The sequence below is a fragment of the Haliaeetus leucocephalus genome, unplaced genomic scaffold, assembly GCF_000737465.1.
Source record: "Haliaeetus leucocephalus isolate CR32 unplaced genomic scaffold, Haliaeetus_leucocephalus-4.0 Scaffold306, whole genome shotgun sequence".
Lineage (NCBI taxonomy): Eukaryota > Metazoa > Chordata > Aves > Accipitriformes > Accipitridae > Haliaeetus > Haliaeetus leucocephalus.
In genome coordinates, this window is record NW_010972742.1 from 1,905,493 (window position 1) to 1,933,246 (window position 27,754).

The window sequence follows — 27,754 nt, forward strand, 5'->3', positions numbered from 1 at the left end:
TTCACTTTGCTCTACCTAGTTAGCACTTTATTACGTACCCTATTTTCCCCTTACGTACATAACTCTCTGTAACTTCCATTATTCTCAAAGTTTAATAATTACACTGTATTGTATTTTAGAGCTCAGTTCATCTCTAGCATGGTGTAGTGCCTTTTGCACTTACGAGATACATATTCAAGTAACACTTCAAATAAAAGTAAACATGTGCAAACCAAAGTTATAAGCCTACATAGCCCTCAGGTAGTAGTGTCAAACCGGATGTAGCAGGCGCTCGTTAGCAGATTAAATTAGCTAATAGCTACAGCAACCTACTCAGAAGTCTAGCCAGGGCCAAAAATGAGAAATGGGAATATTAAAAAAATGGAACTGAACTGCAAATATACCCTGTTACCACAGACAAAAATTTAATCTGCTGAAACACAAAGACTTTTAAGGTCATAACTCAAGATTTAATATTTCAACATGAAAAGAAATCCAAGCCATTCGACTTATTTGGGCTTTTGAAACAAATGCAAATGTCTCTGTTTAAAAATTGCTTTTACATGAGAAAAACAAATCAATATATATTAATATATCACCCAAAATAAAAAAAACCATAACACACTCTTCATTTTAGAGCATGCTGCTCATTCAGAATAAAGACAGGACAAAGAAAGTAGTATTACATTTCATGATGTAATAAAAACATTAAAATTTGTGATCATTAAGTGCACCGTCATACAGGAGTAGCGTGCTCAGAGTGGAAATGTTCTATACCTACCAGAATCCATCTTTATTAAAGCAAACAAATCTTTAGGACACTACCTGAAACTCAAATCAGTAATAACTGTGCTCCATTCAGCTTGCCTTAAGTTTCAGTCGGGCATATTCCAACTAGTAGCACCTGTATGCCTCTTCATGATTGTATTCCAGAAATCCTTAAATTTGCGAACAATTTTTTAAAAAAAAAGACTGGCTTTTGCAATCCTTGCAATGCTTATCCTAAACAGATACTGCAAGTAAACTCTGTTCTGAGCAGCACAAGTTGGGGCTTTTTTCAGAAATCTAAGAGCTGGACTTACGTTGGCAGTAGATACAGTACAACAATTTGATGTATTAAACAGTTCCTCAAAAAGAAGTCTGAAAGGAAGATTTCCCTAAAGACTGTTTAAAAAACCAAACCAAACCCAAAACACTTCACCCAAGATCTGTTCAATCCTTCTACTGAAGTTTGGAGCTTGCCAACTTTAAGAACGACAGGAAAAAGGAGAGAATGAGGCGGAGAGGAAACAGAACTAAATTATTCCCAATTTGTACCGATGAATAGCTTCAAGTAAAAGGAAATCCACTTGTTAAAGATCTTGCTACATGCACAGTCCCTCATCAGTTGAAAGCCACAGTAGTTAGCATTGGGTGTAACAGCAGATTTATCAATAAAAAAAACACTGGCAATGTTCCTTCATTCTTAATAACTTGCATCCACAGTTTCTGTTTAGAAGCTTCTTAAAAAATGTTTATGGGTCTGCACATTTCATACCAAACTGGAGGAAAATGGTAAACATGTCTTCTTTTGATGCAATCCTGTTCAGCAATCTTCTCTCCAAGAACTCAGTGTCATTTACGAGTCTGAGTCTTCTTTGGCACTGCAGGTCGCTTGGCTTGCCACAAGTGGTTATGAATAGTAAGAGCATCCACACTGACAGACATGGTTTTGGCTGGAATCACATTAAACTGTTTTCTGTCCGAACTGTACTTATAAAGTTTGTCAATCATTTTCTTGGTGATGCTCTTTGGCCCTGTTCCAGTCAGCTTGTAGATTTCTTCAGTGTCAGGATAGTAGCAATAAAGTGCTCTAAACTGGCAGCCAGCATCACGGAACAAAATGATGTAGTGGTTGGCATCACATTTTTCTAGTTCCTGCATTAAAAATGAACAAACATACATATACATAGATTGTTCACAGTGAAAATTCTCATTATGCCAAGCTTTAAGCTTTCGCATATAGCTAAGTAAGTGTCTAGAAGTTTTTTTAACCACTAGATCAGTAACTATAACTTTCAGTCCTATAAACTTACGAGCTGAACTCTTAATACAGGGTCATGTTTTCCACAAGTCCATACAGTCATGGGAAGTAAAGGATTCTCAATACAGGTACATTTTAGGAAATGGCGGTCACTACAATGCATCAGTGGGATTACGAAATGAGCATTACAGATACATTTTATTGTGAGTGCATTAATAATTCTGTATTTTAATGTTTACCTCTAATATTGAATTCTTATGTGGTTCATTCACTTTTCCAGCAAGACAGCAATGAGATATAGCATTGTGAATAATAGGTTTGTTTGATTTGCTGCTGGGCTCCTTAAATAATTTCGGACCTAGGGAAGATAAACAAGTAAAAATTATTTGCCCTACATTTATGAACATTAAGATTTTCATTTGAAGTGAAAAAACTATTGTATTTTTTACAATAACTTATTTTTAGGGATATTGAACAGAACAAAATACACCTGACAACTTCTCAAAAATAATAATGTGTCACATCAAATATACCACAGCTTTTATGACCTGCTATTCATCACAAATGCTCAAACTAAACCAAAATAGTCACCTGTGTATTCTGCCACTGAAGCAATAGAAGATGCTGTTGAAGCATTCTCCCAGTCTCTTTCTGTGTTTCTGCTAGGATTTCTGCTCAGTATTGGTAAGGACTCCATTGATTCAACTCTGAGGCGGGGAATAAAAAAAAAAAATTATATGCCAAGATTTTGGTTTTTTTCTCCTCCAATCTTAAAATAAATTCACCAGTTGCTGGCCCTGAATGGAACAGGCTACTGTCCCTTTTCCTCCCCCAAAACAGTCAGATTCTCCCTGCTAGATTATCGAAGCAAAATTCTATTAATTCCTTCAGGAGAAAACAAAACAAAATTGCAAGTTTGTACAGAACACTGGAGTTGGCAGCCACATAAAATAGAAAATGAATTCACTGATTACTGTTGTGCCTCTATGCCAGTGAACTGAAGCAAACACTGAATCCCAACACTATTTCATAACATAGTAAAAAATTTAAAAATTAATATTAGGCCTATCTCTCTACCTCTGAGATGGCGTGCCACCAGAGTGTACGCTTTCAGGTTCAGTTGTTGCTGCTGAGGCCAAAGAAAGACTGGAACCAGACTGAGCACTGCTCAAATTATCAGCTACAAAATAGAACAGAAAATGTGAAACATGTTTTGTTAAAGCAGATTTGCAGACTCAGTGAGAGCAAACAAATCAAAATTCTTACGTGTGGAAGAACACTTTGTCCCTGAATCACTGTAAGATTCTTCACGATGGACCGACTTTGGCCTGGGTTTTTTGGGCTTTGATTTGGGCTTTCCAAGACCTTGCTCCTCCAAAATTTGCTGCTGTTTTTTCCTTAGGTATTCTTGCTTGATAAGTTCTCTTCGAGCCTTCTCTTCTTCTTTCCGTATTCGGTCCTCCTCAGCTTTGCGACTGAAAAGCAAACACAACATTATATTCAACATATAATAGTTTTCCTCATCTTAAAGACAAAAAGAAGTATTCTTTTCCACACGTTATTACCGAGCTTCATCTCTTTTTTGTTCAACTTCAGCCTCCAACTGCTGTTTCCGAATCCGAGCCTCCTCAGCTTTGCGCTGCTGTTTCAAAAGAAACGCTGCACGTTTTTTTGCGAGCTCATCTTCTGCTTTCTGTTCATCCTGCAAAATTCATAGGGATAGAGAGTTTTAAAGAATAGAAGAAAATATGTTAAGCTGGACATCACAAGATTGCCAAAGTTTCCAGGAATATTTTAGGGAAACAAAAACTATTACTTTTGGAAATCTTTACATTTTTAGAATTGCTAAGTATAAATCAGAACTGTATTGAACTTTTTGTTGCTCAAGAAAAATTTAGGAGACAGTTTTAGTGTCCCCTTAAGTCTGTGAGGAGAAAAAACAGGCCTCATCTTACTCTGACTTGTTTTTAAGTATGCTTAATCATCACAAAACCTTCTAGAACTGCAAAGTACAATGCAACTACCATGTGAGCTAGGATGGACAGCACAAACAACCCCAGCATAACAATAACCTTTGAGTCAGTCAATATTAATCACACTATATAAACCCAGAAGTTAAATTCACCGAGATTGAGACAGTCTAGCTCGACTTTCAAGAAAGAGAAATTAAAAAAGAAAGTATCACCATGTCAGCACATTTGAGGTATTTAAAATAATCATTGCTAAGCACAAATTAAGATACTAAATGTTTCGATAGCAGTGCTGAACTTCACTAGAAGGAGCAAACACATTATTTAAAAAACATCTAACCTAATATAAGAAATATCACTGCACTAAAAAACCAACAGCTTAACACAACCACCCTTCCCCCAAGCCACAGTTAGGTGTGAAATGAGAAAAATTACTTAAATTTAATGCATTTTCATCATGAGCCCTATACACTACCATTATAGGACAAAAATGAAAGCTGCATGAAAAACAGTCATTTCTTCCAACAATGCACTGAAGCATCTACTTTTTCACTTGCATCTCCAGCCATACAACTAAATTCTCCACTACAGCCCTTGACTTTTAGGCTGCTAGGCTGCTCAAAATTGGAGAAATTTGGATGCAAATGCCAACAACACCCCCTCCTGCCCCATTAAGACTCTCAGCTCCCTGACAAGTTTTAAAACCTGTTCAGTAGGCTTTTGCTAGACACCTGTGTTCTGTCAGAATTTTTTCTTTCAGTTGATACAGGTTCACAGAATGCTGCGATTTCAAAATGGCAAATTCTTCCCTTGCATTCTGTGATGCTTTTGTGCTAAGTATTTACAATGTATTTGTGTCTTTGTTTCTCAGACAGAAAAAAAACTAAAGAGAAGAAAAGCAAGGTTAATCCTCATTCCTAGTAAAAGTAACAAGAACCAGGATTTCATACATTAAGTCAAAACCTTTTTTCTCCACAAACAATTCTTTTCCAATGCATTTTTTAAAAATCCTAATATTGCAACCAAGATGTACTGTGTTCCATCAGAAGACTGAAGAATGAAGTAGACAAGAATAGTTCTAATGCTGGGCAAAGGTGTAACAATAACCAAAGATAGAAAGGCAACATATTTACCTTGAAGAAGAAACCCACACCAGACTTCTGATCACCCTCACTAATTATATCTGTAGAGCTATCCTGGTTTTCAAGTTCTCCTTCATCTGGAGCTTTTAAGTCAGACAAGTCTACTTCAATGAGATTAGCCTTGCTTCTCAGTGGCTCATCCACTGGGACATTTTCTTTTCCTGAGCCATCAGAAGAATTCAACCCTGTTTCCTTGAAGCTGTTATTCACCTCTTTGCTCATTTCAGAAATAATATTTGCATCTTTGGAGGTGGAGAGAACAAGTGCCCTTTGATTGCTCTCATCATGAAGTCTATATGTATCAAAGAAACACTTTTCTTGAGAACCACTTCCATGATCAGGACTACTTTCCAAGCTGATTTCTGTTGGTGTCTTTGACAAGCTATTGGATGGAAATGGTCTTAAATGTGGTAAGGTTTCTAGACTTTGTGTTGGGGTTTTAACACGTGCTGAATTTTGTTGTCTGTCTTTAGTGACTTTCAGATCAGCTGGTCTTCCTGATCGAGGATTCCTTCCTTGACCAAATCGAGGTGGTTTACGAAGACTGTTCATTCCAGTTGGAGAGAGAGGCTCAACAAAATGAATTGATGGTTTTACCTTTTGGTCCTGAGAGTTACTTCTGGTTCCTGGTGATGGCACTGATGGAGATTTCATAAGTAGTTCCTGTTGCTGAGAAATCTTTAATATAGCCTGCTGAAGCGTACTGATTGTTTCATTTAGTTTTTCAATAGAAAGATCACATTCATTTATATCCACTTCAGTAACATTGTCTTCCAGGAGGGCAACGGAAATAATTTTACTTTTTTCCAAATCATGTATAGCAGCAGAGTCTTTTGGTTTATGTTGCTCAGCAAAAGCTAGGCTTTCTTGCATTTTTACTTTTGTTACTTCTTGAGAATCATTAAGCATTTCTTCTCTCTCCTCCTCTTTCACAAGAAACTCCTCAGATTTGGAACTCAAAGAAACTTCATCTAAGTCTTCACCATTGTGCCGAGAATATTCTTTTGCAAAATGTTCTGGTTTAACAGGTTGCGGAACATCAGGAGATTTCCCTTTTTTAACAACATGCAAGAAAGCTGCCTTGCCCAATTTTAGTCGCTGCCTTGCTGATAAGGCTTCCATCTTCTTCTTCTGCGCTTCTATTGCCCTTCGTTTCTCTTCCAACTGCATATGAAGCTGCACCAACTCAGAAGCTAAAAGATTAACATTATCTTTATTTTGTCTGTTGGGGCTTTGTTCTCGCTTTTGTTTCCATGTGGTTAGTGGTGCTGGGCAGCTTTCTGATCCATCTGGTGTGGTCTTTTGTGAACTACTTGTGCTGGACTTTGTTTCATAGCTATTAAGTCTCTGAAGCTTTCGTTCTGCAAAGTTGGTCATTCGGACACTCCCACTAGTCATTGACACACTGCTAACTTGAGAAATTGTACTCAAACATGGGCTGGAACGTCCACTAGCATCATCCTTATCTTCGTGTTCTTTTACCTTCATGTCTTCTTGCAATTTTGCAGATTCTTCCTCACCAATGTATTTACTGACTATAGGATGGTCATCTATGACTACCAGATCCTGTTCAGTGTCTTCTAAGTCTAAGAGATCTGAATCAGAGTCCTGTCTCACCATAGTCCATGTAGTATCCGGAACGTGCGAATTGAGGCTTTTCACATAACTTACGTTGACTTTACTTGCTATGTCATCATCAGATTTAGCAGCATGAAGAAAAAATCCTCCAGTGGATAGCTCCTGAGTGGAAGGATCTAAACTGCTACTAGCCAAAGGTCTGGAAGCTTCTAAACCTGCCTCCACCAGTGCCACTGGATCTGCAGTACTAGGATCTGCAACTGGAGTGAAATCAGAACTAGAAATTGGAGTAAAAGTCCTATTGAGGTCATGCTCACCATGACTGCTATTTGTTTTCTTGCGGATCAAAGGCAAGTGTCCTTCATTTAATCTCTTTGTTATAAAACTCCTTTGTTTCCCCTCCCCACATTCATCCTCTTTATTGATTATCTGTTTTTCCTTTGCTGGTTTTAGAACGGCAGGCATTAAAGGCTCCAAGTAAAAACTGTCTGGTTTGCTTTCTGAAGTCTCACTATTTGTTTTTGGAGACCATGCAGTTGCAACTATGCTGGGCACCCTGGCTGATGCATTCTGTAATTCAAGATCACTACGGTTTGGCCTTTCTTCAGATCTGATTATTGCAATAAGCTCTTCATCTTCATCCTCAATTTCAACATTGTTCAGCAAGCTCTTCCCATTAGTTTTCGCTGATGGAGGATGGGGCTGATTTTTTGGAGTTACATTAACAATGTTTGAAGCAAGACTGTCTTTGCTGATTGATCTAGCCAGACTAATGCTATCACCAGACCCAGGGTCCACATCACTACTGGCAGAATGATGAAGAGCAAATGGTGTTGGCTGAGACAGAGGCCTAGAAAAGATAAGAACAGTCTACTGACACTTAAGCACAAAAAGTCACAATTTGTTGAACTAAGGACCATAACATAGACAGCTAAAATTTTTGCTCCATTTGAAAAATGTATCCTGTATCAAAAGTGACCAGCAATACTAAACAGCTACTTCAGATACTTAATTTTCAACCGTGCTTACTGAAAATCATGTTTAAAATATTTTCAATTGCAACCCTAAAATGAGTTGTGTCTGAAAATGTACTTTAAGAGAAAACAAAATTAGGTGACTCTTGGTCCAGTTCTAAGGAAGTGATACCATATTACTACAATGAAATTGTCACAGTATCCTTTCATTAAACAGTATTGTAATACTTAAATGCATGTTACCTGGGTTTCCTCTCTGGCCACGCAAGAACTGAACCTCGTGGCTGCCCATCAACACGGGTCAGAGAATTGGAACGATGCCGATGACCTGAAATATTTTTTAAATTTTTAATGGTTTTACAAATGGTCTTTAAACTAGCACTTTTACTTTATTTAATAGCAAACATCATAAACTCTTTCACCAAGAGATGGCAGCAGAAAACAGATTTGCTGACATATTAACCAAACACAGACAGTCAAAGTCTGAAAAAAACCCAATGAAAAGTAACCACATATACATATCGGACTTTTGGATTTCCAAACATGAAAATGTTCAATTTGCTTTCCTCTGTCAGCCCCTCAACTTTAAAAAAAAAAAAAAAAAAAAAAGTCCTCACTGCGTGTTGTTAGAGCCTAAGCAGTTGGAATGTTTGGTTGGTACCTTAGCTGATAAAAGAAGAAATTCTGAGCATCTCCAGGTAAGTATAAAACCTAGGGTTTTAGTAATTAAAAAAATGTTTAGGTAAAACATGTCAAGTGCTAGAGCGAGTTTGTCATTCTGGATGACAATCTTACTTCCTAAGACTTTTGCTAGTCTTATGAACATTTGACAAATGGCTTTTTCCTTTCTTTTCACAGACTTGACATTATTAGTCTTAATTTCTTGCACTTGAGATTCTGAGAAATAAGCTTATTTGTAAAAGAAAAAAGTTTTTTAAATCCAGTAACTTTTTAAAAAGATCTTTAAATTCTTTTAATACAAGCAAAGATGATTTACTCAAACTAAACATGCTTACCACTTGGCTGACTGCAGTTTAATTCAATTTTAGATCATACACATATATGAACTTATATTTTTATTCATTACTGTATTGACATTGATCATCATTGCTTGTTGAAACACAAATTCAAGGTAGACTTACCAGGGCTGTCTTCTCCCTGTAAAGATTTTTGTTGCTTTTGTCTCAAAGGGAGCAGTGGGTGGGAAGGACTAAAGGCAGGGCTTCCTCCTTTGCCACTAATTCAGAAAAGCAAAAACTCATTAATACAATAATTTTTTTTCTATAATAAGAGGAATTACATAGTTGCAAAGTGACACTGGTAGTAGTTACCCCCACCTCTTTAAAATACAACAATATATCATTAATTTTAATGTTAAAGAAGTTACTTAAAGAGAAGAAAAGGTTTTCACATGTAACAATGCAAAAGTAAACCTACTACCTGAAATCAAACTGTTTAAGTTTCTAAATACAGCAGATTTAAAATGTGGCTTATGTAAATAGTACATTAGAGACAAAGCAAAGGCTGAAATAGCTTATTCACTGCCATCAAACCTAGGTCAGCTGAAAAACCTTGTCGTTAACGTTCTTGCACATTAGATTCTATTGAAGTTTGTTTTCGTATCACCATTTATAGAATACCGCTAGTAAAGATGAGCTGCTTGAACAGTTTTCACGTTTCACGTTTTCTCCAAAATAGAAGTTAGACTAACTTCTTCTGTCACGCAATGGTGACATTTACTGGTGGGGCTTATTGGCATTTGCCAAACAAAGATCTAACATAACACTGTAAAGTGTTTCTTTGAACTTGAGAATTGAGAGTATTTTAGAGACTGACTGCACACAACTCAAATTCACTCAGTTTGTAGCAAAATCAGAACATTTAGCAGCAGAAATTCCTAGGTTATCCAAATGGAAGCATAAACTGAAGATTAACCTAAACAACATGAAAAACAGACTTACAGATAGTCAGGCTCCTCAGGGTGCAGGTAGTATCTATTGCAAGCTTCAGGGCCTGTCTGAGCCAAGGGCTGCGAGTCTGCTGGACTTGTACTAGCAGGGCTAGCCATGAAACTGCGCTTAGTTGCGTTGGAAATAGGAACAGGTGGACGACTGCTCTTCTGCTGCAACACTGTTTTAACTGTGCATATGTTAATAACATTAACACAACTTATACTAGACATTAAAACAACAAAACAGAACAGGAAGTTTTCAGATTGCAGTACATGAGAATGAAAACTTTACTACAACACTAAAATAAAACCTTAAGTACTACTCTTTATTTAAAATATGTATCTTCTGGTGACCTTAATGGAAAGAAAGTTACAAGTAAATCATTAGTGGTTTTAGGGAAAAAATTAGCTACTTCATTCAAAAAATTCAGACCCAAGTGGATCTAGGACTAACTTTCCTTCCATTTTTACTGCTTTCAAAGATCCCCAGCGAGCAAAAAGTTTGAGTAGAAACAAAACTCCAAAGGAAACACCACCGTGCAACAGTTTCATTGTAATGCAAGTATTTTAAATAACATGCTAAAATTTATCAAGAGTTAAAAACTTACCATCTTTTATTTCCTGAATATCTCTTGGTTGTACAAAGTCTGGTTTGACATTCTCAAACCACCAGAAGAGTTCCGCAATGAACACCATGACATTAGGCTAAACAGGAAACAAGAAAAAACACACCTCACAATAACAAAACACTTATGATTTACCCACATTTTATTTAAAAATATATTCTTCATTATGGTTCTTACCTTTAAAACTAAAGGAGCATATAACATGTCCTCCAATGTGAGGTAAAAACATTTGTTTAGATATTCATTTGAGAATTCTCTCAAAAGTTGAATATTATAGAGGCTGTCTGCAATTGAGGTTACCTCCTTCAAACAAATATCTAGAAAGGTGAGAAAGAGTAAGTTGTGACACTATCCCAATGAATTAAACTACCATCCACAATTAACAGAAACACTACATACAGGAACTTCACAGACTGCTTATACACCATCATTTAATATTTATTGGCTATCAGTGACATTTCTCTACCTGTTAAGTACCAGAAGGATAGGAAAAAGAGGAAGAAAAACACAGATAAAACAGTATCAATTCTGCATTCATTTTAGAATCCATATAGGAGTCTCTCTATTACAGCAACAGAAAAGGTAAGCAGGCTACAAACAACAAACATAATGACAAAATAAAAAATAAAATAAAAAAAACAATTAAAACCAGACATCTTTATTTGCAAATAATAAAAGATTACTACTAGGATTCACAGTGCTGGTTCCTTCTGAAACCATTCAGGAGCTCTGCAAGGTACAACATATCTGAGAATTTAAAAACCAATACAAAATGTTGATTTGTAGAAGTTAAATGCAACAAGGACATTGAATTATTGAGAAAAACACTTCTGGGAAAGAAAATTCATGTTTGATATGCTGAAGAGTGACAATTGCTGAAGACTGGGAGAAACTATTTTAAAATGCCAAATTTTTTGTATTGTACAGAACAACATGAGAATTATCAGCTAACAGTAGTGGACATGTATTCCTTTTTTGTGGTCTATTGAAACCAAGTTCAGTTATTTGAACAAAGAAAGCCGTATCACCTAGATCTATAAAAGAAAGGATTATTTTGTAGCTCATAAAATACACAGCAAAGCCTTCTAAATACGGTAAGTATAAAAAACAAAATCAAAGAGAGGTTACTTTAAATACACTGATGCGGATTCCGTATCTGACCTGACTAACTTGCTGTAGTCCACTACCTATGAGATGTGTCACATTTTCATTTGATGATGTGTTTCTAGTTCAACTTTCAAAGATTGAAGAATTTTTTTACTTTTTTTTTTTTTAAGAAACCTTTACTACATACCATCTAGTTTCATTTGCTCTGGACAATAATAGTGTATCACAGCTAGAAGAGCAGCACCATCGCTACCATCCTTCATCAAATCTTCAAGCAAAGGAAAGTAAGGTAATTGCCTGCTTGAAAGATGGTCTCTTCGGTAACGCACCTAACAAAAGAAAACAAGCGTTCATATGATGCAAATAAAAAGGAAAAAAAAAAACCCAAACAAAAACCCAAACAGGAATTTTTGTTAAGCACTGAAAACTCTTTACGGTGGATCCTTTATAGCATTCTGCTCTAAGTCAGAAACAATTTACAAGGTTATACTTTTCTCTCAATGGAAGCCAATTCTGAAGAATACAGCACTTTCCTTTTAATCATTCTCCTCGTATCTGGAAGCAATCCATGCTGCGGAGTTCCTAGCTTCATTCACACATTTTAACTTACTGCAAGCAATTTAAGTCAAAATCCTTCCACACAGATGCATGAATGCAGAAGATCCAAAGAAAGAGACACAGATAACTACATGAAAACACTTAAAGCTTGGGAAAAACAAAAACAAAGCAAAAAATGTTTCAGATGAGCTAGTGATTTCTCATACATTACCTACATCCACAGACTTGCCATCATGTCCACAGAGATTCAGAACATGGTATGTCTGGGAAGCCAGTAAACAATACTAATGTCGCGCAAAAGAAAAAAAACATGGCCTTTTCCAAAAATGGTCAACAAGAGGAGCAAGTAGGCCTTTTACATCAATGGCAATACTCTCCTTGATTTCACTATAGATCAACATCAAACTCTTCTGCAAACCACCCCCTAGTCCTCACGTAATTTGGAGCACAGCTGAAGAGTAGCTAAAGCCAGTCAAGTAAAGAACAAATCTTGGCATTGCTTCTTGCAACTTTTGCAAGAGAAGTTTTAGCGTTGATATTTACTAAGCATCCACATGCTAGCTAGACTAGAAGGCTGTATCTAAGTTAGAGCAGCAAAGCGATCAGGCAAGCAAAAGAAGAACACGCTACAGGGCCTAGCAGAAACACCTTTCAGTGTTGGAAAAAGATTCCTTTTACGCTTTAATGCATTAATACCACTTAGCATTTAACAAGCTACCTTGACTGATATGCTGACTTGACGTGCAGATATACAGAGAATGTATTTAATCATCAGAGGAAAGCTGGATTTTACCAATGGTATCATACACTTTCCAAGATAACCTGAGAAAGCTCTCTACACAAACACATACACACTCATATGTGTCAAATTAGGATGGCACAGGCTGAGAAAAAATCTGTTCAAAGGAACGAAGATCACTTACAATCAGAGTAATAAGAACCAGTTTATTTATTTTGCACAAATATAAACATGTTAAGTTTCCCTGGCAAAGGCAAGTAACTCTAAAAGCTATCTCTATATGCTAATGCTATTTTTCCTGTCCTTTTACCAGGTGCAAATTATTTTTTTCCCCAGCCTGGAGCACTCCACAAATATGTAATGGAATGTGAATCATACTGTACCACACGAGCATATTCCACTGGTTCCAGCATGCAGTGCGATATGGCATGCATCAGATCAGGCTTACACAAAAAGAAATAGTGAGATATATGATGGTGATTATTCAAACATGAAAATCAAATCAAATGCATTAGCAACATCCATTATGCACTGGAAATGTGGTCATTAAGTCTGATAAGTATGCACACTAAGGTGAACTGGTTAGCTTAAAAGGTTCATCATTTATCTACTTAGTTGAAGTAAACATATTAAAGGTGAACTTCAGAAATTTCTTTCTAAACTTTAATTCCTCCTGTATTTAAAGCAGATATAAATATATCCTTTCCAATAGGCTTAAATGGAATTTAAACCAACTACAATCAATACCAAGAACTACAATCCATAATTCCTTGTTTATTTTACCTTTGGTGAAAAAACACAAATTTATCATCAAAGAGATTTTTTATGGACTTAATTTAATTCCTTATTTTTTGCTCAACTATTATTCTCTTAACCATTCAGTCTTTTGTACTGGAAAATTCCAAATTCTTTCTTATATTCTAAGCCAAGTTTTGTGGTTTGTCCCCCTGTCATGCATACAACTAATGATATTTGTATGCCCTAAAGTGCAGAAATGGGTGCTACTGAAATAGAGGTAACTCCATACTTAAAAAAAAAAAAAAAAAAAAAAAATCACAGAAGAAAAAAGAAATACAGAAGTGACACAGTGTGGCAACTACTGTGGAGACTGCAAAATCTGTCAGTAAACCATTTTAATCTAAGTTGTACTGGACTAGCAGTGAGATAACCTCTATTTACTCCTTCCTTCACCACCAACTTGCTCAACGATATCCTGCAAGTCAATTCCATTCCTGTAGTTTCTTCTACTCTCACCCAGTTGTCTCTAAACAAAACACAGACCTACTCAACTTCCTCGAAAGGCTATCAAATGTACACCTCAAATACAGACACAATCTTTAAGCACACTAGAATGTAAGTGATAAGCACTAGGTCAATACTTCATTATATACTGGTGCAGGTCATTAAATGAGGCTGGAAGTCAGGGCTCTGTCAGGTTTTATTAGCCTGCAGATCCCCACTCCAATTTCCTTTATATCAGATATTTAAAGTTTTTACTGCAGTCCATACATTTGGTTCAAACAAATAAAGGATTATGAGGCAGATGAGTGGGACTGAGCTCTCTGTGGAAAGGCAGAGAGACTGGGGGGACAGGTGACTGCCTGATCATGCCTGCCTTTTCCAAGTGCACTGCTCTTTGGAACTTTCAACTGAGACAACAGCTCTCATCTTCCCAGAGAGAAAATGAAAAACACCAAATCCAGCAAGTGCAGGAGAAGGGTATCAAGGCTAAGGAAAGCAAAGGAACAAAGAAAAATCTCTACAAGTTGAAATAAACCCAGGAAACTCCGCCAAAAGAAAGCAGGCTTGTATACTAGAAGTACAATTTTATTATTTTTTTGTATATAGTGGAATTGATATTCCATTTTCACACTTCACCATAAAGCAAATAAGTATTTTGTTCTGATATGTAAACTGTCTTTCCTCCCATTATGCCAGCTTCAGTCTCATTAATTTAGCATACAATGACAACTGTCATAACGGGTCCAAACTGGTTTGTCAAATCTCCTAACCCCATCTCAATAACAGTGTTCTGGTTTTGACAGATTTACAAACCTGTGCAAGAGCAGGTGCAAGAGCAGTGCAAGAGTATTATTTAATGAACAACTGCAAACATCTGAGTATCTTAACTATGGATTCAAAGATTAAGCAACCATTTAAACCGACCAGCTTTTATATCACCTTAGTGCTGTGATCAATTGCCTACTTACAACAAAAATAGTGCCTACTTAAAACAAAAATAGTAAATGCAACCATTTCAACTGTTTTTAATTTTCTAGTTTTTTGCTGCTACTCCATATCCCTCACTCCTGCACTGGAAACTTGGAACAACTGGAAAATTGGAAACAATTTTGAAATGCTGTAAAGTGATTATGCTATATGCTGTACAGTATGCAAAAATCATGTTATGAAAACTAAGCCTGATGACCCAAAAGCTTACACAGGTTTTTTTCAAAGACCATCTAAGAAGCATTGTAATGGAAGCAAACACTCTGAAGAAATTTAAAAAGCCATGATTTTGTGGATGACAACTGGTGTAAAAGTAGTTCACTTACAGGTACTAATTTCCAATACCATTTGGAAGGAGACTGCTCAGGAAGCAAGGAAAGGAATGTAGGAATAGGAAAGGAACATCAGCAATGCAAGTTAAAAGCAGTAATACTTAAATGCACTTCAGCAATAAACACTTTCATGTTTTAGAGGGGTTGTAGCCTAGAAATTTGGATCTAAAAATATTAAAATGAGACCCAAAAGTCAATAGAGAGTCAAACAGTTAAAGGGATCCTTTAGACCACGCATCAACTTATAAACAGCTCTTTAGCCCTTTATCATTGAAAGATATTGTTTTATTTGCTTTTTACGTAAAGCATCTTTGCCACTAACATGAAAGTTAAACAATTGTGCCTTGTTCATAGCTCACATTTTTACCCCCTTTTGCACAGCAATGCCAATTTGAAGAAAGAACTTAGCAGTTTTTCTTAAGCCTTCCTCAAATCATAAATTGGGAGCTCAGATAGCTGATACACATTATGTTTGAGAAAGATCTGTTTGACATTCTCCAGAAATGAAAGTGTACTATATTTTGCAATGTTAGTGCATTGTGATATAATTTCAAGGGAAAAGGTGGAAAAAACTACAAACACACACATATAACATTTGAATGCCAAGAGTATGCTTACTAGATAGAACTTGAATAAACCTCTGAATATATATTAGACAATTAATCCATGCAAAATGAATATGCCCCAAGAGCTTTCAAAATACATATTCGGTGCTGTGAAAGCTGAGTCATATTTACCCACATAAAGTTGACACAAGTTATTTTAAGTTGAAACAACTTGTTTTAGTCCAACTGAAACTTAAAGGAAAGTCAGAAGATACCAGTGGGCTTGAAAGGTAACAAGGGCACTGATGATACACACAACACAAATGGCATGTACAAGATCTCAGGATTTCTCTGACAAAGAAAATACCAAGATGTTTGTATTCAAATCCATTAAAAAATCAGCAATACATAAAATCATAGCTGAAGACAATTTATTTTACCTTTTGGTGCCCTGGACTTTCCATTAGTTGCTGTTTTAGTTTAATCTCTTTCTCTGTTATCTCTCTCATTTTAAGGTTCACCTGAAAGGGCATAGCATAAAAAAGATATTAAAATACATCTGAATATATGTTTCCACAAGTCAAGTTTTCTTCTTCTACCCCTTACTTAATGGTCAATCTGTTCTACAAACATAAAAAGTTCATCGAATAACGTGTTGTAACAGTTTTCAAGACCAACTCTCTTATTAGCAGTAGCTATAATCACAACAAGGGAATCTTGGGTTTGCAAAGGAGAAATTCTCTTTGGAATGTGACTCTGTTGTCACTCAAAAGGGTTTCAGTAACGTAACCTCTACCCTCTGAAAAAGTTTCAGTATTTCTGTTAAAAGTATTCAAGCTAGTCAGAATTAAGTCTATCCTGTTATTTAAGATGAAACAATGCTTCACTTAAAAACTTATAGCAGCTTGTCTGAAAATAAAGAACCCAATTTCCGCAGTTTTCCTAATTTAGTTCTTAATTATCTTCTTTATTTTAAAATTTGCCTTGAAAAATTTACCAGCTTTATTACAGCATCCCTAAGAAAAAGAAATTGCATTTCCCTGCTAGTCTGATTCTCTTCCCCAATGCATATGGAAACCTTGGGAAGCCACACAAGAAGATGAAAATAGAATACATTGCAGTAATAAGGAAATCAAATACCATTAATAATAATCTGTATTAGGAGCATATTATACCCAGCTACCATTGGACTTGAGGTAACAAGTAACAACCCAGTAATTAAAGCAGTTCTCTTCATCTTAAGTGGAAAAGATGATAGAAATGCACAAGTAAGAAAGATGGAAGGAAGACACTCATCAGAACCTTTTTAAAAATCTGAAAATTGACAGTAAGAAACAGGCAGACTTTTCTCAAAGGAAATTTTACCTTGTTAATCCAGAAAACCATTGCATCCTCCAAATCATAGGGCAGTTCTTTCGAGGCACTGAATGTAGAAAAACGCTTGACACTAGCAACCACCTTTTCAATGCTGATCATTTCTACAGTATAGGCCATCATTAGAGCATCAATCATGGCCATATGAGAACTCTAAAAGAAGAAAACAATAAGGACTGAAAAATAAAATCCTTTAAGAAAAAAAAATTACATATTCTAACTGTATTTAAAATAAAAAATTCCTGAGGTTAGCAACCTAGAAATCAAGAGCTCTTCATTCCATTCACTATTTAAATAGTGTTAAATAAAAAGAAGATCATTAGGTGGATTTAATTAAGCTAACCATTTTGATTGGTGCACAGCCCAGATCAGATTCAGACACAGGTGTATCATCACTCTCCATGACGTAAATCCCTTTTCGAGACAGAGCCTGGATGACTGACTGGTGTCCCTGCAGAGCAGCCACCTGATCCCCCTTCAGAATGAGGCTACAGACACGGCAGTACAGCTCGCTGGACAGCAGCAGCTTGATGACGGGTGGTTTAATATGTTCTTGCTCATACTGATCTATGTAAAATGGGTCCTTCAGCTCCTCTGGGACATTATCTGAAACAATGAAGAAAATTTTCAGCAAGCGGCACCAGGAAGCGGCATCGGTTATAAACAAAAGGAAACATTTTTACTTTAATTCAAAGATAGCATATGAAAGAACAACAACAACAACAAAATCAAGCACAAAAAATACTGAATGTAATTAAGTCTGCAGTTTCATATTGCAACTGGTTTTCAATAGGTCTTCGTGCTTAAACTTTAATTCAGTAAAGTGTATATAATTGGCTCCTACCATACACATACTTCAGTAAAATTCCTATACATTACCATTCAGCTTTCTCAAGATACTGGAGTACCTTTCACGAAAGCACTTCAACACGAACAAAAGTCCCACTGTCTTCTACACATCTCTAGCTGTTTCCTTGAATAAGACCCAGCTTAATCAGAATGATATCCTACCACCTCTACTGATTGGTGCATATTATTAGTCTTTTAATTTTATTTAGAATTATAAATCATTTACTTAGATCACAGGCTAAAATGCTCTGTGTATCAGATGGGCAAAGTTGATATATCTTCAAAGCAAAATTTACGGCTACTTCAAGCAATATCCCAAAACATCTGTGCACAGCAATGAAATAACTGCAACGCTCAGTCACTAAGAGGGACTAGCCAAACATTCTCAAATTGAAAAAGAAAACTAAGCCACCTATTTCTTGGTCCTAAACTGCCAAAGTTCATAGAAAGATTGAAATATCTAACTAAAATCTCGAGTATTTTATAAATGGTTTGCAAAACAATTGAGTCTCCAGTGAGCTGATTTTCTATTTTTTTTATGACAAGAGCGTTGAAGCAAAAACTATTGCAGCTTTTCAGCCTTTAAAAAAAATTAAAGCCTATGAAGCAAAACCACTCCGCTTGGATTTGGATTCAACATGAATTTTAAACTAAATCTAAAATTAACTTCTTTTGTAATGGCACAATTTCCACAAGTTGTCTTACAATTCTATCAAACTGAACACAGATTCTGAGTGTAGTAATTTACATGCAAGTCAAAATTAACAACACAGAAGACTTGGTCCTCACACTCCACTTCTTCCCCACCAGTTCCCAACCCTCATAAAGGCTTACACTTTTGCTACTAATTAGCACAACTTCATAGCTGGCAGGAAAGAAAGGCACTAACAACAACTAACACCCTGATCACTCTAAACACATCTAAGACATTGCAAATCCATACCTTGCTAGCTGAGGTTCTGCCAGTGTTAAAGGTTGTAACACTACAACACAAGGCAAATGTCAACTGATTACAACAGTTGAAAGTGGAAGGAAATGCTGTTGTAAGCAATAGTTTGATATCACTGAAAACACAAAACAAGTTAAAAATAGATATATCCCAAAATAAATACTTCTACTCATATTCAGTAATCAGACTAGAAGCTATTGATCTTTATAATAGCCTAGCAGTAATGAGAGCCTCAAGTGTGTTTTCTTAATAGAAGCCTGACATTTCATAATTTTGAAATATAAAATTCTATCTTATGCTATCCAGTCACTCCGAAGATCTTCCCCCGAAGTCACTTCAACAGTTCATTTTAAATACGTACATCTACACTTAAAAGAATTATTACTTTGACAGCATATTTACTTTTCATTCAGCTCATTTCCAGAATAATTAAATTTCCCCATTCAAAAAACCTCCTACCCATAGTATATCTTTGAACTGCAAAATAAGCCGCACAGTATTTGTATACTGCAGAGCACTTAATGTTCATAAAGAAGAGAAACTGAAACAGAATGTTATCAATTACATAAGCCAGGAGCACAACTCACTTAAATGTGAGTAGTAAACCAGTGTTAATCGTAACAGCTGTAACAGCTACAAAGTCACACAGTACTGCCCCTATTTTTCAAAATGGAAAGATTTTGAAGTTTTTAAAAATTAAGATCACTATTTTTCCTTTATGCGACATTGAATGCTGTGATATACGGACTACATACTGAAGATGGTTAGAAAAGACACAATAAAACCCCACTGGTTCTGTAGTAGTATTTGTTAACGTTGGTGTCCATTTTTAACGAAATAGATAATAAATTCAAATATTTTTAATCTTCTTAACATTAGTCAACCTGACCTAAAATCAAAGGCTGTTGGAAGCTAATTCCATTTAATGATCATTGCCATTTCCAGAAAGAGAACTAGAACTTCCATTTCTAAAGACTGGGGAAAGATCCAAAAATCAAAATGTAAAGCAGTTCACTTAATTCAATATTTTAGCTTCATTACAAGCAGCTACCCCTTTAACAATCAAAGATACATTACTTTTTACTAAAGTTATTTGTGAAAGGAAATAATAGAATACTAGCTCATAAAATATCCATAAAGAAGTACGTTTCTGGTAAGAGCATTAGCACCACTCCAAGTTTTGAAGGCTTTTTTAAAACAAAAAAAAAAAATGCAAATTCAAAGTGTCTGAAACCTGAAGTACTTAAGACGAGGGTTTTAGTATGAACATCTGCCCTCCACCAGCTCCACAGAGCCCGGTGGAGCAGGGTAACCGAGGTGACTGTCTGAAACTGCGCTGTGAGTAATGGCTGGACAAAGAACCCTGAACCTCCTCCAACACATCAGCTGCCCAGCTATCCATGCAGCCCACTGCATCAGCAGACAGACAGCTCTCTGCATTTTCTTCAGGTCCCTTTTCCACAAGGCAATAACTTATAGTACCAGCATTAATAATTTGAATACTATCATAAGAAGTTATTCTTAAACATTAATCCTCCCATAAGTGCAATTTATTTCACTGTAAACACTTGTCCAGTTTTATTTCCTACATTAGTGTATACAACACTTCTGCCAGCTACATTTGCCTATCTGTGGCAGAAAGGAACAGTTTTGTAACTAACCTGATGTCCTGACTAAAGGCCCACAGAAATTTTAAGATATAAAAACCACATCAAAGCTCAAGAGCAGTAATATTAACTTTACTATAAACTCTAATTTATTTCACACTGGACATAATCGTACTAGCCACATGGCAGCCACAAATAAGTAAGAAATAAATGGCAGGGAAAACTGTAATGCAAAAAGGATGCTATATAAGTATGTAACTCTGAGTTGAGAAACTTCCAAATATCACAGTTGTGGATGTCCTATACACAATGCAATTACCTCAAACAGGGTAACATAGTCTTCCTAGACAGCCACCGACAAAAAAAGTGCTCTAATCGTGAGATATCTTCAATATTTGAATTCCGCATCTGAAAGTGCAATGTAAGGAACCTATCTTCTCTTTCACATCTCTGCTAATTATTCTTATCTGTAGTGTAATGCCACATAAAACACTTGCAGCACCCAGGTCTGCTCATTCCCCAACACCCCCTTAAAAGTGTCAAAATCGCCACATTGCCAAAAATTTCAGAAATACATTATCAGTTTTAGACCAATTACACACCATCAGAGTTAACCTAACACTAATTTAAATAACACCCTATGGGTACACAAGTAGGCACTGGTTTTACTGATAGCATTTCTCCCCAGTTTTTATGGGTCTTGCAAACTCCAAACATGTCATATGTTTTCTGCTTGCCTCACTACAGAATGTCAATGCTCTTTTTGAAGAAAATGTCCCAGTCTTTTCAAGTCCCAGTTTCTATAAGCACCTTTTTCAACACCTTACTTTCATGACCTATAACTGAACTTAGATGTTAGAAAAATTCTGTCCATTAAAACTTGTATTTTTACACATTTATGCTATGGAATTCGGAAAAATCAACATGAAAAATTAACTTCTACAAAAATTTCTGCTCGAGAAGTTTAACTAATCATACCAAAGCAAACCAAAACCAATTAAACCATGTCCTTTTTTTTGCTTATAAAAAGGTGTCCAATACCATCATAATTCCAAAAGGAAGCCGCTTTTAAGTTACTACTGCATGTTATCGGAAAGCTTGCAAATAGCTTCTGCTTTTCCTAATGTGCTTTCTAAGTTGTTACCCCAGGAAAATGTTAGCATCAACTTCAACACAAGCTGTACAGTTGCCATTTTTAGGCAAACTGAGGTGCTCGAAAGACATAAAGCTTAAAAACTACCAGTGTTTTTATAGTAACTTAAAAACAATGGCACATAACCTGATAATCAGATCTGTGAAGGCATAAATCATTAATTCAGTTTGTCCTAAGTTTTCTATCAAGAATTGTTCAAGAATTTACCACGCTACACTCAAAACAGGAGTTGACCAGATCTCTTTCACACATGGATTTTATGTAAATTTTATACCATGTTACTTGGTTGCATGCAGTCAGCTTACTATAGAGCAAAAATGCTCATTTTTGCTGTTTCCCACACTTATAAAAACAAAGTAATAACATATTTTTTCCAAGTTTCAGCAGCATAAACTTTTAATTGTTCTTGCTCTACTGAGCCTACTAGAAGAGAGATCTCTACCAGCTATTTTTATAAGAGATGAAGGACTCAAAAATAAACCGCCATAATTTCTCATGAAGCAATTCTTCTGGTCCGTCCATCATATCAATGAGTTCTAATCTCTCAAAAAACCTGTCCGTTCCAAGCATAAATCATTGCGTACAACATAGTTTACAGGATTACAAAAATAATTTCACTTTTAACAACCGTCAGAGAGACAATTATTGCCAGACTCTCTTCACTTTAGGGTAGGGACCATTTCTTTATCATCTCACTTACAAAACCCTGTTCAAAGACAACTACTTGATTATGATTTGATAAAGAAAAATACAGCAATCTGTACAAATTTGACTTATCCCTTGAACTGGAGAAGTGGATACACCCCAGATCTTATTTTACCTCCAGAAGCATGAAGAACTGGTTTCACATGGAAAGAGAGCCAAAGCATCATGGTAAACAGAACGAAGCATATTCAAATTCTGAGTGGGATTTCATTAGTATCAGTATCTGTTCACAGAATTATTTAGTACTGTATGGATGTCCTCTAAGCTGCAGATCATGAGCAGAAGCTACACGTTCTCAGCAACTAAGACCACCTGCATTATAATAAAAACATTCTTTGTTGGTTTTCATTACAGAACTGTATTATAAACTCCGTAAGTGATCTATAACACTACACCTGAAAATTTACATACAACAGGCAGAAAAAAAAAACAAGCTAAAGATTTTGTATACTGCTGGTGAGAGTGACCGCACTCTCATTATCATATCTTTTGATCAAGCATAAAGCCACAAACCTGGATGAAGCAGAAGAGACAAAATAATAATTATGGAATTCTTCACCCCTGTAAACTTCACACAAGTAATATTTAGTGTTTATGAAATGGGCATCATTAAAGAAACAAATGTTTAACTATTGAATATTTGCAAAACACAACAGCTTGCTTAAAAATATTTTTACTATGGACCTGAGAAGAAAGCTGACAAAGACAAGAAGTAGGGAACCCAGGAATTTAGGGAATTTAGCCCAGGAAACACGCTCGCACTGCCTCTACCAAACCGGTAACTGTGGGCAGCTATTACGGTACTGTAAAACCTTATTTAACAGGTAAGTATTAAGTACTTCAAAGACCAAAAAAAGCCACAACTTGCATTTCCCCTACAATGCATTACATTACTCCTTGGCTTTCCTGCCTGTATCTTGCCAAAGGTCTCAGGCTAATGTTAGCATTAAGTCTGGAAACTATGTAAAGCTCCTAGCCCTAATAAATAAGTAAAATGCAGCAAGTTTGTTCTGAAAAATCCAAATTTTACAAACTGTTTTAAAGAAGCGACAACATTTGTTATGGAAAGGGTTGCAAACAACCCACTTGCTCACAGCAAGCTGCAACGTTGAAAAACTTCCATATACTCCTTCCATATCTAAATTTTAACATTATAACCATGATGGTGGAAAACAGTTTCTATACATAAATTCATGCTGTACTAACTAGATCTGCTGAGAAATCACAATTTTTCATTGTCATTGTCTCTTTTCCCAAGTGGTACCAAATGAAAACATACTAGTTGTGTTCCATTCTGACCGCTGCTGCTCAGAGCCTGAGGGGACAGTGGCGCTGAAGGACCAGGTCCACTTCCCTCCGCTCAGCTTTGTGCAGCGCGTGGCCCTGTTACTGCTTGGCAATCTGGTTCATTCCACTGACTGCGAAAAAGTGATCTCTCCCACGGACAGCTTGCCAAGCCTCTCTAAACCTCCCACACTCACCTCCCGTGAACTTAAGTTCCACAAACTCAATGGCACCCTTGCTCCTCGGCCACTTAAATGTTATGAATTGTATTTTCACACTGCTAGTAGAATTCCTTACAGCACACATTTGGTTCTAATCAAAGTTTGCTGATGAAAAAGATAATTCTGTTCTAATCAAATTCCATTCCCTCAAACTACTGTCTCAGCTAAATGGACTTTATAATCTTTCAAGTGTACAGAAGGTTTCCAGATGTTTGCACACAGACTTTTAGAGCGATCCATGTCAGTACTCCCAGATTTATTTGGGGAGACGGACGACACTGAACAGGGAAACACCTTCCTTCACAACATCCTTCCTCTCTGTCTTCTGGAATTCAGACAAACAGTTGTAAGACCTCCCTCTGGAGTCCATCTGTGACAACCAGGCAGCCACCACAGACAGACAGAAGGGGCTACGGGCTTCCAGACATAAGCCAGCCAGCCCAGTTCCTATGCAAGAAGAGGGGTTGTCTCACTAGCAGTATTTGAAGAGAGAAAGTAGCTGTCCTCGGTTGTTTGGCCACCAAAATTCTCTCTTTTCATGGCCAGAAGGGGAAAAAGGAGGAATGCATCATCAAATGAAACAAAACCCAAACGAGGACGTCAACTCCAAATTATGTGTCATGCATGCTCTCAGTAATTTGTCCTTGAGAAAAAAAAGAAAGGATGAAGAATTTTTCTACATAGATGCCAACTTAGATGTGGAGAATTCAAATATCCTGCAACAGCAAATAGAAAATCCAGTTTCAGGTAAAACCTGCAGTGATGAATGACTTTTAGCAACAGTCTACGCTAGAATCAAATTTCTGGTTTTGACCATTCCCACACTTCAGCACGAGCTTAGCCTTACTCAGATGAAAATGAAATCCAGGATATGCACCAGCACTTGAAAGATTAAGGCACAAAATTACGTCAATTTGTTTACATCAATTCCAAACCTAACATTTCAGAAAATCACTCCTTACTTAGCCACTTGAAGGCAGTTATGGAAACCCTATCAGATAAGAATTACTTTAGAACATAAGAGAGTGTTTTAACCTTATAAACAGAGAAGCATTTTTTTCCCACCAAATTGACCAGAACTAAGTCTAAAAAGCCCCCCAAAACTTTCACCTGCCTAGTGAGATTTTGTATAACAAATTCACAATTGCTTGGTAGCTGCCCAAGACTCACTGAACAATATCCAATATCTTAAAACAAAAACATAAGCCTGAGAGAGAAGTAATATCTTACGTTCAAATATTATTCAAAACGATAATCACATAGGAAACCTTTCTAAACCCATCTCTCTATGAATTAAAGAGGCTTATAAATTTCTAGGTATTTTGCAATGCTGTTCCTGACGTAAGGGTTACTATGTGACAATGCCTTGCAGGAGCCATTTCAAAAATCAAACTAAATTTCCATGGGCCATGGTCCTGCAAAGATACACACAAAAAACCTTACTCGCTGGATCTAACCGACAACACAACACCAAAAGCCCCAGCAAAAAATATTTCTTCCTACTGTTCACAGCATTTAATTTCTATTAAAATGTAATCTGAACAAGCCTAAATGCAAGTAGAAAAACTGGCAAACACTGCTACAACCTTGTCTAGGCTAGAGATCACATCATTGTCATTATGAAAAGTGGCTTTCTTTTTAGCTTTTAGTCAAAAGAAAGCCAAACGCTTATTCAATGTAAGCCTGTGTTGTCAAGTGCATAAACAGACTTGCTGTTAACCAGTTAACTGATCCAAGATGTACGGGCACAACCCCGAGTTCTGGAGCCCCAGAAGACACTACACCAAGAAACACGAGGCCACAAAGCTTTCTCTGCAGCACAGGATCCATGCCAGTCGATTCTAATTTGGGATTAGCTTTCTTTCGAAACAAAGTCATAATATAAATAGTGTGTCTCCATGTCTGGAATACCCATTTTATCTCTGATCACTAAAAAGTCTTCAGGAAACATCACAAACAATTCCAGCAACTGAAAAATATTTACATGAGGAAATGCCTGTTCAGTTCTTTTAAGTTATCAACGTTCTACTAACATACTAACACCCTCCCAAAACTCCCACATTTTTTAAACGTCATCTGATAAAGGGGGGTTTTTTGCCTCTTGTTGCTTGTAATGAAAATACCTTCCCTAATACTAAACATTATAAACCCATGATTTTCTGTTTTCCCCCCAATCGTTAAGATGATGAGAACACTGAAAGAGCTGGAAATATTAAAAAAGGAAAATAATTCAGAAAAATATTCCAACAAGGATTAATATTTAACTACAGGAATGGACTGCTTTTCTTCAGCCTTGTCACAAAGTAAGCTAGTGCTAATCCATTAAGCATATTATGAGTTTGGTGAATTAGACTTAAGATTAACAGGGCTACCTCATTTTCCAAAACAAGATTCTGTATACATTTTTATTATATGTTTTGTTCTGGACAAACAAAACCCACAAATATTCTATCACATTTCTCCATAATGAAGCTACTTAAAGTCAAGATGTATCTAGTAACAATAATTCAGAACAGACAGATAGATCTAATTCAAAACAAAAAAAGCAAATTTCAATAGATGTCAGGAAAATACTGTACAAACGATACTCCAAGAATCTTTATTTTTCCATGTTTGACTGTAAAGGTTTACGACAACATGAGGAAAAGAACTCCTCTACCACCTACAACTTGCTGTTTAATGTCACAGAACCCAGACAAACCGTACCTGCTCATTCGACATTTCTTTTACATAAAAGAATGTTGGTGATCATAAATGCATTGCTTTTTAGTTCATTTTGAAACCAAAACCATGATCTGACAGGAAAAAAGTCCTAACTGAGTATACAAAGGGCATCAAGGTCCTAGCATCCCTTGGCCAAGATGACTAGACCAGGAAACACACTAAAGCCTTCACAGCCTGGAGGGACTTGGGGCCTGCAAGCAGTGACATACAGTTCTGTGGAAGCAAGTCTACTTAGCTAACATGAGGATTTAAACATTTTGAGGTATGCATTCTTCACAAGCACAATCTGTGAGTGTTCACCATTAGGTTTGCTGATTCAGGGCACCTCTTGCAGTTCCATTATTCCTGTCGAAGGTACCAGGAAACATGTAATATTGCAAGAGAACAGACTGTCATATCATTGATATTTAAAACAAAGGTGATTCAAGCCCAATTTAATTACTTCTGGAATGGCAGGGGAGACCGAAAAAGCAAGAACAAAATCAAGAATGACTTCCTGAGAAAAGCAATCTTACCTATTCCGTAGGCTTTAGCACAGATCCATTGTAGATTAGCAGCTATTTTTGCTCTGGCTGAATCATAGAGCTCCAAAGGGACAATCTCAACTGCACTATCTGTCAGGGCATCCATTTTTCTTCTGGTACTATCTCCACTGGCACAAACATCAACATCCACCATCTAAAACAAAAACAAAAGGCAGCGGACTTTCACACAAGCAATCGCTCCCCTCGCATTTTTAAAACGGCACAGGAGAGGAGCCGGCCGAACGCATCGTGCGTTACACCAGGCACAATACGGCGGGCTGAACGCCACAGGCCCGACATCCTTCAGGATTTTCCTCGGAAGGGCTCATTTAGCAATTTAAAATCCACTCGGAAATCAAAAGACATCCGAGCCCTGAGCGAGCATCCCTTTTTAGGGAAGACAGGGCTTCGCTCACGGAAAAAAAAGCCCTTTGCCGAGGCTACCAGCTGGCGTTAGCGACAGAAGAAAGGAGCAGCCCCATCACCTGCCCGACCGCTGGAATAAAGAAAGGCTGGGGCGCTCCCTCTCCACCCTCCCAGCGCACCCTCCGCCGCCCCCCCCACGGCCGCCTGGCAGCCGAACAATGCGGGCAGGTACCGCGGCCATCCCC

At 36.8% G+C, this 27,754-nt stretch overlaps 1 protein-coding gene across 1 annotated transcript; it reads right to left on the reverse strand.

Moving 5' to 3' along the window:
* Nucleotides 1–427: 427 nt before the first annotated feature.
* On the reverse strand, nucleotides 428–27,297 carry CAMSAP1 (calmodulin regulated spectrin-associated protein 1). The gene is made up of 17 exons (XM_010570776.1): nucleotides 27,135–27,297; nucleotides 17,471–17,733; nucleotides 17,119–17,280; nucleotides 16,194–16,274; nucleotides 11,538–11,679; nucleotides 10,421–10,560; nucleotides 10,226–10,322; nucleotides 9,628–9,805; nucleotides 8,809–8,903; nucleotides 7,910–7,994; nucleotides 5,106–7,542; nucleotides 3,568–3,704; nucleotides 3,269–3,477; nucleotides 3,080–3,182; nucleotides 2,594–2,709; nucleotides 2,242–2,360; nucleotides 428–1,896 (listed from the first exon to the last, which is right to left on the reverse strand). The coding sequence occupies exons 1-17, from the start codon at nucleotides 27,295–27,297 to the stop codon at nucleotides 1,594–1,596; spliced, it is 4,830 nt and encodes a 1,609-aa protein (XP_010569078.1). The 3' UTR covers nucleotides 428–1,593.
* Nucleotides 27,298–27,754: the final 457 nt, after the last annotated feature.